The 15066-nt window shown below is 36.0% G+C and overlaps 1 protein-coding gene across 1 annotated transcript in view; it reads left to right on the top strand.

Annotated features, from left to right (window-relative positions):
* The window catches only part of LOC148948674 (uncharacterized), a 77937-nt gene that overhangs the window by 12978 nt on the left and 49893 nt on the right, over positions 1–15066 (top strand). Inside the window, exon 2 of the mRNA XM_089094039.1 lies at positions 1210–2194. Coding sequence (XP_088950165.1) covers positions 1210–2194 — 985 coding nt within the window. The remainder of the gene's footprint in view (positions 1–1209; positions 2195–15066) is intronic.

Here is a 15066-nt window from a genome sequence, read left to right as displayed (position 1 = left end):
TTTGAATCTTAAAAAGGGCACTAGAACTTCTGATTAATAATCTAATAAGCCCTCTACGAAGCTTTTACGACCATCCTTTCTATAAAAACCTTATATTCCCCAGGGCATAACCTACAACCCATGCCCTGAAGGCTGTGGGGGGTTGTCATCCTCAAAGATATAATTTCCAGACCTTTTAACTATCCTGATCAAAATGGCTACCTCAAAATTGTGATCGGATGTGTTTGGGGAAATGAATGGCGTGGGAGAGGGTTAGTTGCCCTTCAATCACTGTCGACTATTAGAAAGGGCGCTAGCCCTTTCAATTTCCAATCGAAGGAGTTTCCATATTTCTTTCCCTTTTTGAAGTTTCTACGACATTTCCTTCGATACGAAGTGCCCTGGTCTAAAAAAAAACAAAAACAAAAAAAAACAACCAGAAAACAAATGAAAACATTGTGCCCACATCGCTATGTACTTAGGCAGTGCTATTGCGTTGCCTATGATTGTGTCAGGATATTACGTGTCTGTCTTGGTTTGAAAGTTAAGCTGAAAACTTAGTTAAATAAATTGTTTTTTTCTAGTTTTCAAGTTAATGATAGATCACCCTTACTAACTAGACTGGATATTTCTCTTCTTGTGGTAAGTTTGGCGTTTACCTGCTTCCAGAATTTTTTGTTTTGGGGTGAGGGGTTGAATTTTGTAGCTTTTTTACTCTTTTGGTACCTTTTCTTTTTAATTTTCCATGATACATGCCCCTTAGGATTTTGAGGTTAATCCTTTCCCTTTCTCTCCCTCTCTGACTGAAACCACGATTTGAACATTTTTGTTGGAGCTGTACAGCTGTTACTGGTGAAATTTTAGTATTTAGAAACTTGTAATTACCGTTGTTGTATCTACTCAAGCTGATAGAACACAAGGAGTAATTTTACTTGGGTTTTAAGATTCTTTTTAAAATTAAGGCAAAAGAATGTATCAACTTGCTTGTGTATATTTCTTTTTAAAAAGGCTCTTTTTAAGAAATTGATTTTGACCCCCCCCCCCCAAAAAAAAACTACTTAAGGCAAGAGAATGTATCAACTTGCTTGTGTATATTTCTTTTAAAAAAGGATCTTTTTCAGAAATTAAATTTGACCCCCCCCCCAAAAAAAAAAAAATCAGAGCCTTGTGGATTTTTTCTTTTTCTTAATATCTTAGATACAGCCTTATATTATGTCATTTTTCTTTAAGGATGTATCACTTGCCGGTGTAAAACAAGTTATGATGTCCTTGATGCCAATATGCTCCAGTCTGACTTGTAAGAAGTCAAATTTTTTCTATTCATTTTATGCAATGTTTTGGAATGAAAGCTGCCGTATTTCTGCTACTGACCAGGAAAAAATAATATATTTCAGGACCGTGTCTCTATCCTTTTTATCAAAATGTGATACTAGTCATTTGCCGAAGCTAAGTGAAAGATTTTTGTATGTAATTCAAACAATTAATGAAACGAACTCGGACCATTTTAGTTTGCTCTTAGATGGATCCCTGAAAGTGTTGGAGGCCCTTTGTGAAAAGTTAGAGGACACTGGACATGAGTTTGATGTTTCCATTGAGGAAGTATGTCAGTCTTCAAAATTAATTTTACTTTTTGAAATGTCTTTGAAGTGCTTGCAATTAAAACCAGAAATGTTCCCTGAATTGACTAAAAAATATGCTTTATATTTTGATAAAAAAGACTTATATTGGGATATTCTTATCCATTCTCCAAATGTTCTGTCGGATAGTGATTCAAACATTGTTTTTACCAAATGGATATATTTTTGTGAAAGCTTACCTAGTGATAATTATTTAGTAAATGTATCGTTAATGGCTATTGGTAAACTTTTTATTGGTGTTTGTCAACTCCAAACCGAGGCATATGCAATTGGAATCCCAAGTTCATTCTGTCTGTTACGAATGTTGAAGAAACTTTATTCAGTTCTGCCATTTGTACAAGAAAAAGCAATGAAAGTGTTTTTTCAGGACCAAGTTTCTACTTTTGCTTCTATTTTGAGAACAGCCTTGTTCTTCATACAAAAAGTATTGTCTTTAGTGAATTCACAACTTGAAAATTCAGACGCAAATCTAATAGCTTTCTTTCGTCACAGTGCCATAACTCTTGTGAGGCAAGCAAAGTTAGATCGTGATGACAAAAAATTGGATGAATCGCTTCTGTATGTAGTCAAAGTACTTGGTAAGGCTTTTGACAATCTTTGTGCTGTTCTAACATTTTGTTTATTTTTGAAGATAGATGGTGTCAAAATTTTCAGGAAATATCAGTTACAGAATGAAAGATTTAGTTTAATGTTTTTCTTCAATGATTTCGCAAAATAATTGTAATCTTATTGACATTAGACCCCAACTCCGCACCGTTCTATCGACGGCCCGCCGCCGTTACCATTGGCGCGGCGTAGTACTGCAGGTCTGTCTATATTTAGTCACATGTTTTTGCAGTAATTTGTTGACTTTGGTGTGCTAAGAAAGCTAGCGGGCCAAGTTACTTTGTAAAACCTTATCAATATTGATTTCTAACATAAAATGGGAACAAGAGCTTAAAGACAGAGTAGGTAGTGGCGTTTTTAAGGAGGAGGGGGGGAATTCCGCAAGGTTTTCTTAAAGAGCTTATTCTCTTACTGGCAGCAGTCCTCCTGATTTTCGCAGCACAGTTTGAGGATTTATTTGAAGTTGCTCACAGCAATAACAATTTCGCTTTACAGATCTTATTTAGCTTTTGTATATCTATTAAGATTATTCAGTTTTAAGATCTATCTCACGTCATGAGCCGTAATTTGTCATTCTCTTGATTATTCTATCCTTGTGCTCTAATCTTGGGATTACCAGTTTCCGTCTTTTAAGTGACTCAGTATACCGTGAAGTGGCAAAATCTTTGGAATTTAGGGATTACAGAGTGCCCTTTTCCATATAATTTTTCTACTTTCATAACGCGACCTCACAATGTCATGTATTAACAACATATTTGAACTGCTTGGATCTATGATATTGGGTTTCATTTATTTATCGATGCTGATTTGTGGTAGTTCCACGCTTGGTAGATTATTTGATTTTATTTTTGCTCATTTTTGGTTTAATAGAGTTCTTTACTTTTCTTTGAAAGTATTGAAAAAGCCACAACAGTTTTGATTTTTTTTTGAATTTTGCATAGGATACCGAAAATTTGAGGGATAACACCTTCAATCGTTACTTTTATTTTAAATCGAAGATGAAAACTTTAGTTCAGATCAATGATTCTGAGTAAAGAATATTTCAAAGAAACCGTGACTTGAAAGTATGTTCTTAAAGTCTTGCAATCAAGGCCATATTTTGCGTATTTTTTTGCTCACTATTCAAGTTGAAAACTAAAATAGATCAAATCAATGCAAAAGCAGTATTTTGGCAAGCAAGTAACTAACTTCAGATCTGAAACAGTTTCATAGTTTAGATTGGGCAGATTTGGCGAAACTAAGAAAATGCAGAGTTATCAAATTTTGCGTTTTCCCATATTCGTTCCAGAAAATTCACTTGGATCTCGGAAGAAGAGAGGAATAAGATTAAAATATTTGCGAGAAATTCAAGCAAATCCTCAACTTTATTTCAAATTTGCTGAAGATTTTTTGATCTGGCTTTAATTATATTTAATAACTAGACATATCACTTCCGGACTTCCTTTGAGAATTTATAAACTGTACCCTTGAATTTTGAACCTTTTCTACCGGAATTTAGAATTAGCATCAAAATCGGATTGACAGTTTGGACTCTGAGATTCTGCTGTAACTACTCCGTTTTTTCCCCGGATTCATTGTAAGTTTGAACCTTTAGTCCAAATTTTATCGGATCTCAAAAAGTTTTGAGTGTCCCCCCTCTACTTTGACGCCCCTGCCTGCTAAAATGGAGCTGCATCCACTTGTTTTTGCATGCATTGCGGCTTTCATTGTTCAAATTTTGTCCTAGTTAGGGCCTCCAAACTGGGTCTAACTTAGATGCTACAATGTGTTTGCAGGATTTTTTTTTCTTCCTCTTCCCCCGAATGAACTTTAAGAAATTTAAAAATAAATTTCTTGTGAATTATTGTTTCGATTTATCAGTAGTTGTACCGAACCAATCGTGCTCAAAATCCTCCTCAGGGCCATACTGTGGTGTTTCTTTTGTGGATGGTGAAGTTTTCCCCACAGTGGAGTGCAGACGGTCTTATATCATAGTATTATCCTTTCCTGCTTATATTAAAGCTTATTGCAGTAGGCAATGCAAAGAACTCCCCCTAAAAAAAAGTCCCACCGGATCCCACCCTAAATACTAATGAAATTGATCCATTTTTGCCCCATCTTGGCTGGTCAAGCTCTCTATCACAAAGCTCACATAAAAGCTCAAATTCTGAGAATAGGAAAATGATCAATGTTGGAGCTAATGTCACCATAGATGATAATGGCTTTCAAGAGGTCCTTTCTAGGAGCTCTAAAAAAAGGAAAAAATCGTCCCCAATCAAAAGTATATCCCCTCCCCCAGTCCAAGATTCTCCTTCTCAAAACTTGGGAATTTACATCAAAATTTTTCCTAATACCCCCTTTGAGATAACAAAGATTACTGCAATAAGGGTTGCAATTTTCAAAATGTTATAATCAATGTTCTCTCTTAACATTCACCGTGATGGATCTTTGCTAATAGCTGTCCAAGATCAGAAAACAGCAGATATAATACTTAATCTAAAATCTCTTCTGAATACTCCAATTAATTCATCTAAATGGAACCCAAAACAATCCCCAACAAAATTAGTAGTATATAATGTTCCCCTAGAAATAACAATTCAGGAGTTAAAAGAAGGGCTCTCAGATAGGGCTGGTAACACAATCCATGAAGAAGATGTCACTGAACTGGGTAAACCCAACTCTAATGGATTAAAAAACAAGTAGATCTTTCTTATTTACACTGAAGGAAAAAATTAATATCCCAGAAAAGTTATTCGTATTTGGGCAAATATAACCGCACTAGGAATACAAGCCAAAGCCTATCCAGTGTCAGAAGTGTCTGAAACTGGGACATACAACAAATAAATGCAATGAAATTCTCCTAGCCTGTAGTAATTGTAAAGGATCCCATCCTAAAGAGTTCACAAGTTGCAACAGCACTCAGCCTAAATGTATCAATTGTAAAGGCCCACATGAATCCACCAATAAATCACAATGCCCTGCATATAAGAAAAGAGCACTAACACTCCAAATAGCAACAGAGAAGGCCATTCCATACCCTTTTGCAGCTATGGAAGCAAATGCTGCCCAATCACACCAAATAAAACCTATATTGAAATCAAACAAAACTCCCAAGTCAAAGACTCCCAATGCATCAAGTACCCCGTACAAAACACCATCCTTTAAGCACCCTAGCTCACATCTCTATCAAAAAGAATCACCAAGGCAACAAGCCTCCTTGCCTAGTGAGATGAGGTCGGCCTGGCACCCCCTCCCAACAAGAAACAAACCAGAAACACTACCAGGAATTAATCCCTTAACTGACAAACTGGACGCACAACCAAACATGCAAACCCCAAATACATGTTTATTCATTCTAAACTGCAATGCAGTTCAGGCCATGAATATACAACAACAACAGAAAACAAAAATCCTTGCTGAATTGGTAAAAATCTACATCCCTAGTCATATGCTCATTCAAGCAAAAAAAGATCTTGCTCTACTATTAACAAAGCTGAATATTGATACACAGTCATGTGAAAATTAAATCAACAACACAACACATATCAATACTCCAGTGGAACGTGTTGATGCAATGATGTTGATGCAATTGGTATCACTGTTTGGCTGAATAATACAAAAACTTACACAATAAGCTTTTACAGCCCTAATGGCCAAACTACAGATGCCATGGATTTCTTCAGTTATATAAATATTCATAATATGTTGAAAAACATAATTATTTGTGGAGACTTTAATGCACACAGCCTTTTGTGGGGAATAAACCAGAAAATAAAGCTGGTAAGATCATTGAGCGTATGACTTCAAATAATATTGATTTAGCTGTTGCTACCCCTCCAAACCTGAATACATATTTCAACCCCAAAAGTGGCAGTTTCTCTACAATTGACCTACAAAATTAAATATTTTGAATAAAATCTATATAAATAAAATTGATAGTCTTTGTACTGACCACTTTGCCATAGTTTGCTCTCAAAATGAACCTGCTGAAACTCTATCACATACCTCCAAATATATCAACACTAAAGCAAATTGGCTATGTTCCAAAATAAGCTAAATGATGAAATTACAAGTTTCCCCCGAAATTCATGCATTACAAATGCAACAGTTGACACACAAGCTGAAATCTTGGCATCTTTACTAATAAATACAGCTAATCATACTATCCCCAGGACAACACCCAGGAAAATATTCCCTAAACACATTCCCAAAGCATGGTGGACAAATGAGTGCCAAAATAAATGGAGAACAAAAAAGGCAGCTAGGAGAACATTCCTAAAAAAACATCACCTACTACTTATTTAAAAAAAAATACAAGCAGAATCTAATCTAAAAAGGACTAAAATAAATGCGAAATATAACTACTGGAATAGTTTTGCAAATAATCTCTCCAGAGAACACATGAGCCGATTATACATAAAGTTATAAGCCACATCTGTGGGAAAAAGACTTCCCCCAACCCACTCCTGTATGAGCTTATACATAATAATACCCATTATGACAATGATAATGAAAAAACTAAGCTATTTGCCACTCTTTTTGTTAATAAGCTAACATCAAACAATTGCAGCAAAACATCCCCAATTTCTATGAACCCTAGTTACCAACCTCGCCCAGGAACCGAGCATGTAACCAGTCCATTTTCAATCCAGGAAATGAACAATGCAACACATCATATTAGGACCAAGACTAGCGGCAGCTATGACAATATACACCCTACATAGATAAAGTATCTCACCCTTCATACAAACAGGAACTTCTAAATTGTTATAATCATGCTTTGGCTTCATCTACGTTCCCCAATATCTGGAAATGTTCGTCCCTACTACCAATCCTAAAGAAAAATAAACTCCAAAATAACTCCGAGTCTTATAGGCCTATAATGATTACTCCTGTGATGGGGAATACAATCGAGAAAATTGTCTATTATCAACTCCTCTGATCTGTTGAAAAAAATAATAGGATCCGTCACACTCAAACTGGTTTCAGGAAACACCACTACTCAACAGATGCTTTCATATTATTAACAAATGCAATAAATGAATCATTCTCAAAAAATAATGTCCTAGTCGCAGCTTTCTTAGATTTTGAAGGGGCATATGACAATGTGAACCACCAAATCATCTTAAATAAACTTGCAAACCTTGGACTACCCCCCAAGCTAGTATCTTTTATAAAAATCGTTCATAGAACTGCGAAGTTTCATTGTTTGTGTAGGTTCAGCCTCATCACCTCAAAAGACAATAACCAAAGGCCTTCCTCAGGGAGCAGTCCTCAGCTGCCTCCTATTTGCCCTATATCTCTGGGACATGAACCTACCCCACGCGAATCTACAATATGCTGATGATCTGGTACTATGGTCATCTGGCAACACTTTTGAGATTGCACAGTCAAAGCTGCAAAAGGCACTTTTCCAATTTGAAAATTTTTCTCAACATTCAGATTTACCCATTGCACCTACAAAGTCAAAAATAATCCAATTTCACTGAAAGCAAAACCACGTTAATGCAAGACTAACTCTAAATGGAACAACTATTCCAGAAGATAATCACATTGACTACCTAGGTCTCATGCTTGACAAGAAACTTAATTTCAACCTCCACATTTCAAACACAATAAAAAAATGCTATAGAAAAACAATTATATTACAAAGACTTCTTTCTGGACCCTGGGGAGGTAAGGAGAAAACCTTACTCCAGTTTTTTAAATCATATATAAGCTCCCACATTGACTATGGGCTTATCGTCTATGGTGCCTTTGCAAAGACCCAGATGCAAAAAATTGAAACAATACAAAATGATATAATGCGTCTCATATTTGGTCTTAGGAAACACACAAGCACCAAGTTTCTGCTTATGGAGAATGGATTACCAACAATAAGGGAGAGACGTAGCTTTCTCTTGATAAAACATCTTACAAAAATTGAATCAAATAGCTCACACACTCTACATAATTGGTTAAGAAATCCAGCCATGTATAGAGACATTGCAGATGAGTATGCCAATATTCAGAAGAAGTTCCCTGTAGCCGCAAAGTCTAATGCACCTACTTTCCCCCAATCCCCTCCATTGAATTGGTCAATTCCCATAATAAATACTGATTTCTCAAAGTGAACTAAAGTTTTAACCCCCATAGCTTTTTTTCCAGAAAAAAATTTGCTGAACTTAATACAATTACTTATAAAAACCATTTCCAAATCTTTGTTGATGGGTCCAAAATGAATGAGAAGGTAGCAAGTGGTGCTTTCCTTTCTCACCTGAAAATTGCAATGGGTGAGAAATTGTATAATAATGTATCTATAATGTCTGAAGAGTTAAATGCCATACATCATGGCATTAGAACACCTTATGGGAAACCAACCTCTGATTGCTAATTCTAATAATATTATCGTTTATTCTGACTCTTTATCAAGCCTTGAGTTGCTCTTTTCAGCTCCTCAGTATAAGTTGGATATTGACACTTATCATTGTCTTAGTACTATAGATAATCTTGCTTCAAGGGGCATAAGAACTTATATTCAGTATATTCCTAGCCACTCTGGTATAAGTGGTAATCATCAGGTTGATGAAATAGCAAAAAATGCTATAAATATCGACCAGCCAAGTGGGATACCAATTACCATTACAGATATTTATCGATGTAGACTATCAGATACTATGTTTAATAAAAACAACCTTATCCTTTCCTCCCTTCCCAATAATTATTTTTCTAAAATTTATCATAGACTTTGTTCTGGAACAAATGGACTAAATTTTATTGCATTCTCGTACCAGTTCCCTAATTCAAATGGTTCAGTTCCCCTGTCCCCTCTCTGCAGGTATTGTAATATGAATAATGAAACAATTGACCACTGCCTATTTGAATGTAATATGCTGACGTCTGCACAACATACCTCGCTTTGTAAACTGTTAAATTGCTTCAAACACCACAAAATCTCACTATCAGCGAAGAGCTTAGCCAACTATACCTGCACACAGAGCATAGAAATCGACATCTATCACCTTATATTTGAACTCCTTGAGTCGTAAGATCTACTGAAAGATATCTGAGAATATCTAACACATAAGAGACAACCAAGCCAGTAGCTCTGTAGCCCACAGAGTGAATCAAAAGGAAAAGGGCTAAATAGTATCTATTGAAAAGCCCCCCTGCTGCGAAATAGAAGAAGAAGCAAATCCTCAACTTTATTTCAAATTTGCTGAAGATTTTTGATCTGGCTTTAATTACATTTAATAACTAGACATATCACTTCCGGACTTCCTTTGAGAATTTATAAATTGTACACTTGAATTTTAAACCTTTTCTACCAGAATTTGGAATTAGCATCAAAATAGGATTGACAGTTTGGACTCTGAGATTCTGCTGTAACTTCTCCGTTTTTTCCCAAGATTCATTGTAAGTTTGAACCTTTGGTCCAAATTTTATCGGATCTCAAAAAGTTTTGGGTGTCCCCCCTCTACTTTGACGCCCCTGCCTGCTAAAATGGAGCTGCATCCACTTGTTTTTGCATGCATTGCGGCTTCCATTGTTCAAAATTTGTCCTAGTTAGGGCCTCCAAACTCGGTCTAATTTAGATGCTACAATGTGTTTGCAGGATTTTTTTTCTTCCTCTTCCCCCGAATGAACTCAGTCCTTGGATTATATGGTGTCCTGCAACACACAAAGAACAAGAGCTAACTTCGATATTACGACACACTGGGTTGAAAGGTAGGATACTGTGATTGCTGGGTTTCATTCAGTATAACGATAGGTGTCATGAAAACAGACATGGAGGGGAGTGATTGCTACCGCTTGTTGAATAGCAGGAGATTAAAAAGTCTGAATAAAGTCTCTTAATAATTAAAAAGTCTCTTGATCCTACAGATTTTGAGTGTTATTGCTTGCGTCACGTTTTCCTCGAATTTACGTGTGTTATTGTGTAGGACGTGCCTTCAGAGTTTTAAAGGGCTTCAATGGATTCGCCTTTTTATTCGGATTTGGACTATATGTCACTCAGGGTGTTTTGAACCAGTTTGAAATTCCTTCCTAATAATAAAAATTTGCAGTGCGCCGCCATTTTCCCAAAAAATAAGCTATCCGCTGCCAAAAAAAAACCCGGGGTGTTGCTGGGGTCTAAGAACGAAAAATGTGTATCATCTCTAGAAATTTAAGTTTTTTAATTATAAATTGGTCCAAACAAAAGGTCAGAGTTTTGAAATTGTTAAAACTTGTAGACTTCTGTGCATGTAACTTTTGCGTTGTTCTACAAGTGAACTGTAAATCAGTAAAAATTTAAAGATTTCCCAATTCCAAAGATATTTATGGAGGCCCAGTATCTTATATATATCACTTTCTGTTCCGGACTAAGGCCTAGGGATGTTACTTTATATTTACCAGGAAATGTATTTGAAATTCCATTTACTGTAATCAAAATGTTTTAGTTATTTTAACTGTTTCTTGTTCCCTTGTTCTTTTGTCTCCTGTTTCCTGTTCCCGTTTAACTGTGTCCCTTGTATCTTCGTGCCTAACACTCAATATTTGTTGTCAACAAGAAAGAAAGAATACATTTTCAGATAGGCTATAATACTTGCAACAGCTCTGTAAAAAATTTCCCTGATTTCACTCTGAAAAATATGTAATTATTGTTTAAATTAGTCATTGTTGTATTGTTTTCAAATCTGTTTTTATTGGTCAGATTTGCAGCTGATCTTGTTGATGAAAGGTATTGATGAAACGAATTTACTGTGAATAAGACAATTTTAAGACATTAATGACATTAATTTTTAGACATTAAACTTAATCAATTTAATATATTTGGAATCAATATAAAAATCCAATTATCTTGATGTACTGTATTCATTGTTATCCGCTTTTTAGAGTTGTAGTTCCTCTTGGGTCGAGACGCTCCTTACTCACAGTTCCTTACCGCGAGCTGTTTGATTATGCATCCTTAGCTGCAACAAGATTTCATTTTCATACAATCAAAATGGCAAGATTTGAAGCTTTCCATCTAGATTAGTAGGAGAGGTTTTTGACAAGTACAAGCAAATAATAATCATAGATGATAGATACGACCATTCTTATTTTGGATTTAGGTTATCATTACGTGGTTAGAAAAAAAAAACAGTTTAAGTTAAAAAATTTTGCTTTAAAATGTTTTAGGAATTTTCAGAGAACAGTATAAAGGATGAGTGACTCCAGAAATTTTTTGTGTTAGCTCGATTTATTTATGTATTATCTGGCTAATCGAGGAAAATATAACTTATGTGGACACTTTTGGTAAACAATAATTTAACCTAAGTCACTGAATCCTTCAATGTTCTTTCTTTTGCCTTTTTTTTTTTTTGCCAAACTGTTCTAGAGAAAGGGAATCAGGTTTTTAACAGCCGTTAAAAGACTCAGGGTCTTAACAGACTTAGCGTTTGACCGCAAAATATTGCTTAGTATTGCTTAGGGGAGAGAGGGCTGAAACCGTACATTTTGAGGATTTTGACCCCTAAAAAGCGTATTTCTAAAGATACAAACTTCCTTTTTATACGAATAGATAACTCGATTATTCACTTTTCTTGGTGATTTTTTTCAATGAAATTCATCAAGTTGTTTCTTGGTGAGACCCAAAAATGTTTGACCTCTTCAAGTGTCCAAAGTCACCCCAACCAGGGGGTGACTTCAGAAACACATGGGGCATTTCTGTACATTCAATAATTAATGCTTGTAATTATTGATTCAGATATTATTAACATTTAATTCAGATAATATACAAGTTAAATGTAACATTAAATTTATTGTATAGGAAATTGGGCCAAATCACAGCCAAATACAAGAGCTTTGGCTGTTCACCCAGTTCCTCCTACTGATACTGGTGCGAGAAGCTTCATAATAATGTCTTGAAAGTCAGTTTCTGCACAATCTCGACATTCAGGGAAGATGAACTTCCTACCAGACTTGCGCAGGTAGTTTATTTTTGCTACCCTGCCACTTATTTTTTCAATTTCACCAACATAATAAACAGCAGAGTTTTGCTTCTTTCCAACCATAAACCTCATAAGCACAAAATTTCCACAAGATAATTCTTCATCTGTCTCAAACTCACTGATACTTCCACATTGTAAAGACTCGTCATTGAGCTGTATATCTATGTCTGAAATGCTGTCTCTAGTTTTGTCAGCAATGAGTGAAACCTTTGACTTTTTTTTAGCGACTTTTTCTTTTTCTTAGCAAGCCTTAGCTCAGTCTGTGCTTCTAGTGCTCTTTTTTCTGGCGTTTCTGTCAGAATTCTACTTTTGCCTTTTTTACGGTTTTTGCACCGCCACACTTGCATTTTTGCCTGTGGATATGGTTTGATGCTTTCAGAAGTTACTGCTGTAGGCAAGTTTGACTGCTATTGACCCATCATGACAGGACATGGATCACAAAATAAACTAGGGTGACGATCATCCATATTGGAAGTTTCTGAGGCATTCTGTTCAGCTGCATCTGGGTGGTTTGTTACCTCAGCAGGCAGAAAATCAACTTCTGTCAACACATTTGGATTTAAAGGCCAAATTCCTGCCTTCTCAAAACCAGCAGTGATGTTTTGAGGATTCAGCTTTTCCAGAAAGGGATACTTGCACAATTTTGCTATTTCATGTATTGAAATTCTCTGACCAGGGTTTAATTGCATCCAATTGTCAAACGACTCCCTGATAGCATACTTCAATGGTGCATACACTGAAACATCAAGGGGTTGGAGACGATGGGAGCAATGGGGAGGAAAGGTTAGGAGGTGGATGCCATTATCTTTACAGAAGGAAACTAATTCTACTGAAATATGGCTTTCATGATTGTCAAACAAGAGTAAAACATGTTTTTTTTTGCTGGGTTTGACCTCTTTTAGAAAGTATTCCATGGAACAAAGAGAATTGTCCAAGGTCATCCATCCACTTCGATGGGCTACGCCAATGCATCCTGGTGGTCCATCTCAATACATCTTTTCGGGAGCTTTGACTTGAAAAAACAAACAATGGTGGAATTGTCTCACCAATTGCAGATACAAAGCATAGCATTGTGGTATTTTCCCCTCTTTCTGCTGACACAGTCTGTGCCACCTGTATTGCTCCCCTTTTAGCAATCACCTTTGAGGCCTGAACAACTGTAGTACTTCTGTTTCATCACAGTTCCAAATTCGACCAGGAGGAAAATGATACTTGCAATATAACTCCTGAAGATTTCTAAAGAAGACAACAATTACAACGGCATTAAAGCCGGCAGCACGAGCCTGGCTTGTATTTTCGGGTTTTCTGATGGACAAACTGGCGTTCCGCTTGATGAAACCTCTTAGCCAATCCACTCCTGCTCTCTCATTCAATTTCCAGCTTGATGGGAATTTTATCTTCAATGTTATTGCCCATTGGTAGGCTAACTTTCTTGTTGCATAGGGAATCGGCCCATGGTTAAGTAGTGAGCATTTTTCGAGGTAGGCAGCAAGCTCTTTCTCTTGTTTGGAAGTAAGAACAAACTTAGTGCTCTCCTGAACAATGTCATTGTCAAAATTCCTACCACTAGCACCACTCTGCTCGAGAATTTGCATTTTTGCCTTGTATCGTTTCACGGCATCCGCAAGGGTACTCTTCTTCAGGGAAAATTCTTCTGCGGTTGCTCGGAAAGACAACTTCCTATGAATAAATTAAATAACAGCATGCCTGACTAATTCTGGATCAGGAGGACCACTCCCCTTTCGAATGTAGGTGCGAACCATCTGTAAAAGAAAATTATAATCGTCAGAACCTCAAGAGAATAACATGGGAATTAACGCAGGTCACGCCATGCTTTGAGGCATAGAATGGAAAGATGCCTGCAGGCAGTGTAATGTTTAGTTTAACATTATAATACAAAACATTAAACAAAAAACCTTTAAAAAACCACATCAAACCTTTGTTTATGTTCATTTTTCTTACGTTTCTACAAGTCGGACAAACATTTCGGGGGGTTTCAAACCCTCTACCCTCTTGGATACAGCCTTAGACTCTACTGTTTATCTTTCTGATATAAGTAGGCATTGAATAAATGTTTATTGTTCAACATAATAGTAAAGCATTTAATAATAAGTATTTTTTTTAAATATGATGGGTGAAAATGAATTGAACTGATCTGCATAGCTGTGAAGATGTACTGTAAATCTAAGCTTATATAAATCTCACATTACTCTATTTGAATGATTACTGTCTAATTATAAGTTCCAATCACATATATTATAAAACTAAACATTATAATATATAAGACAATAATCCATTGAATGTATACAATTCAGAGTATGTATTTTAAACAAGAAGGGGTGGGGGGGGGGGTAAGGTTTATTGGTACACCAGTTAGAAAGTATTGAAGAATATTCTATTAAGATTAGCTTGAATATTTTTGCCATAGACAGTGACATGCCGAGAATATTTTAAATGTATAGACAGTCAAAAGTACACCTTAATTTCGGATAGAAATTAAAGGCTAAGCTTAGCCAAATCATAGAAAATGCTGTCCAATCTTGAACATGGGATCTTAAAGTTTGAACAAAGTATCTAAATAATAGGCAGACTTGATCTTGGACAACTTTGATTCAGGACAAAGATTGTTACACAGAGTAGTTGTGTTTAAATAGGCTAGGCTGTAAGACAAGGGATAACTTTTGTCTAAGTTTAAATGTTCAAAACAAAGTTTGATAGTCAAAACAAATCACTTCAGTTTCTCTATAGGACGACAGGAATATAGTCAATTTTACCAATATTCTGCTTCCAGCTACACATAGTTTCATTTTCCAACTTATGAAAGACTTCCGTCAGTACAGGGCGAAACCGGACACCACGAAAAGTGTCCGGAATCGCCCCCAAAAAAGTGTCCGGAGTCACCCCATGTTGGC

Source organism: Artemia sp. Qi Xiang Cuo, chromosome 9, assembly GCF_049724085.1.
Source record: "Artemia sp. Qi Xiang Cuo chromosome 9, ASM4972408v1, whole genome shotgun sequence".
NCBI lineage: Eukaryota > Metazoa > Arthropoda > Branchiopoda > Anostraca > Artemiidae > Artemia > Artemia sp. Qi Xiang Cuo.
The sequence above is the reverse complement of the archived record's forward strand: the minus strand, read 5'-3'. Positions and strand labels throughout refer to the sequence as shown.